At 60.1% G+C, this 2,398-nt stretch overlaps 1 protein-coding gene across 1 annotated transcript in view; it reads left to right on the top strand.

Moving 5' to 3' along the window:
• Nucleotides 1-2,398, top strand: part of LOC104526551 (mitogen-activated protein kinase kinase kinase 6) — a gene marked incomplete at both ends in the record, with an annotated part of 6,833 nt that overhangs the window by 940 nt on the left and 3,495 nt on the right. The window contains 6 exon segments of the mRNA XM_029085459.1: nucleotides 168-208; nucleotides 391-414; nucleotides 832-1,019; nucleotides 1,134-1,302; nucleotides 1,719-1,813; nucleotides 1,942-2,112. Of these exon segments, the coding sequence (XP_028941292.1) occupies nucleotides 168-208; nucleotides 391-414; nucleotides 832-1,019; nucleotides 1,134-1,302; nucleotides 1,719-1,813; nucleotides 1,942-2,112 (688 nt within the window).

A 2,398-nucleotide genomic window follows, 5' to 3' on the forward strand; every position in this document is an offset into this window, starting at 1 on the left:
CCTGGGAAAAGCTGATTCCTGGGAAGCAAAATGCTCCGCATGGAAGGGGCCAGGGGAGGGGGGGATTTTCATTGCTCGGGGGGGGAAATGCAGATGGGAGCACATCCAAACTGTCCCCAAATGTCACCCTGACCTGGAGGAGCACCTGTTTGGAGACCCCTTCCCAGGTTTGGAGGAGAAGCCGGCTGTGTTTGCAGCCCTGCCCGGGGTGGGGGTCCACACACAATGCTCACAGTGTGGGGGTCACTGGCCACCGTCACAGCTTGTCCCCAGTGTCCCTCTCCATCCCTGGCTGTTTTCCAGGTGACTCCGATCCCTGAGCCTGAAATCAGCTGATTTCTTTGCTGGGGACACTGATGACATCCCTCTTCCTTCCCTCTCTCTCCCCAGGAGGACATCTGCCAGAAGAACTCGGTGCGTCTCCTGTCCCTGTGCTTGCTGCTGTGGTGCTCGGGGGGTGGGGGTTGAGCCCCTGAGCTGCCTCACCCCCCAGTCTCTCCCCTGTAGATAAGGGAGTGAGATCTCTCCCCAGATCTGAGCTGGGGGGGGTCCTCACTCACTCAGAGCAAGCACCAGGAAGAGCAGCACAGAGAGGGGTACCTGGGTTTGAAAGAACCAGGAATGTTCACTCTGGAGCGTAATGATGGCAGTCAGAGATAAAGCTGGTTTGTCTTTCCCCGCTAATGGTTTATGGAAGGTGGTTGTGTTAGTGTGGCCTGTATGGTCCGGGCAGTGTGGGCAGCTTTGGAGAGAGGGGGCTGGTCCATGACATGAGTAGAGAGGTTCTCAGCTTGCCTGGCACAGCTGCTCACCCCTTCTCCCCTCCCTCAGGACCTGTGCGGCCCCTACACCCTCATCCCCTACACCATCACCTCCCAGAACAAGGTCATCTGCTGTGACACCAGGACCATGAAATGCCCAACAGAGCTTTTCCAACCCAACTTAGAGACGGAAGCTGCCTTCACCCCGCTGGCCACCCGCCTCGTCCAGCTGCTGGAGGGGATCCCCACCAACTCCTGGTACTGCTGCCCCCAGCTCTGGCTGTGGTCAAACCCCCGTGCGCACGCGAGCTGGCATGGCTCAGCGAATTGCCACCACCCCAAGAACCCCACATCTTTGCCCCCCATTCCCAGCGGGTATTTTCGGGAGATGATCCGTCGGGATATCCGGAAGGCGCGGGAGATGTACCGGGGGGAGCAGCTGAGCCGGGAGCTGACCCGTATCCAGCAGCGCCTGGACAGCGTGGAGCTGCTCAGCCTGGACATCGTGGTGAACCTTCTCCTGTCCTACCGTGACGTGCAGGTGAGAGTAAGGGAGGGGTCCTGGGGAGGTCCTGGGGACAGTATCAGCGTCCTGGGGACCATATCAGCGTCCTGGGGATCATGTCAGCATCTTGGAGGGCAATATCAGCATCCTGGGGACAATATTAGCATTCTGTGGCCCATATCAGTGTCCTGGGGACCATATCAGCATCTTGGGGACCATATCAGCATCTTGAGGACAATATCAGCATCTCAGGGACCGTATCAGCATCTTGGGGACAATATCATCATCCCAGGGACCACATCAGTGCCCCAAGGGGATGCTCCACAGCCTCCCCTTGCTCAGAGGAACTTGCAACCCCAAAGCTTTGGTCAGTCCAGGTTGAGCATCATCCCACAGAACCGAGGATGGGCAGCCTGAGGGCCACCAGCTCATCCCCACCACTGTCCCCACAGGATTATGATGCCATCATCTCACTGGTGGAGACCCTCCAGGCGCTGCCGACCTGCACCGTGACCGTCCGCTTCCACTACGCCTTCGCCCTCAGCCGGTGAGCGGTGACGGGGGGGGACACACACACAGACCCCGGGCACCCCCATGGCACGGAGTTGGGGGGTCAGGGGACCGATGGGCCAAGCTGGTGGTGCCGTTGGCCGAGTCCCGGTTGTGTGTGTGCAGGCGTAACCGTGCTGGGGACCGGGAGGTGGCCTTGGGGGTGCTGCTGCCTGTGGTGGAGCGTGAGGAGGGGGCTGCACCCGACCTCCTCTGCTTGTGCGGCCGCATCTACAAGGACATGTTCATCAGCTCCGGCCTCACCGACACCGAGACCAGGGACCGAGCTTTGTACTGGTGAGACTGGTTTTGTCCAGAGAAGCTGTGGCTGCTCCTCCCTGGAAGTGTTCAAGGCCAGGCTGGATGAGGCTTTGAGCAACCTGGTCTAGTGGAAGGTGTCCCTGCTGATGGCAGGGGGGTTGGGACTGGATGAGCTTTAAGGTCCCTTCCAACCCAAACCAGTCAGGGGTTCTATGAGACTGGGGACAGGGCTGGGAGCCACCTGCCTGCCTGTGTCCCCATCTGGGGGGTTTCCGGGGACTCTGGGGGGTTCCTGGGCAGTGCAGCCCCTCACTCAACCCCT

Source organism: Antrostomus carolinensis, unplaced genomic scaffold (genome assembly GCF_000700745.2).
Source record: "Antrostomus carolinensis isolate BGI_N321 unplaced genomic scaffold, ASM70074v2 scaffold32696, whole genome shotgun sequence".
Taxonomy (NCBI): Eukaryota; Metazoa; Chordata; class Aves; order Caprimulgiformes; family Caprimulgidae; genus Antrostomus; species Antrostomus carolinensis.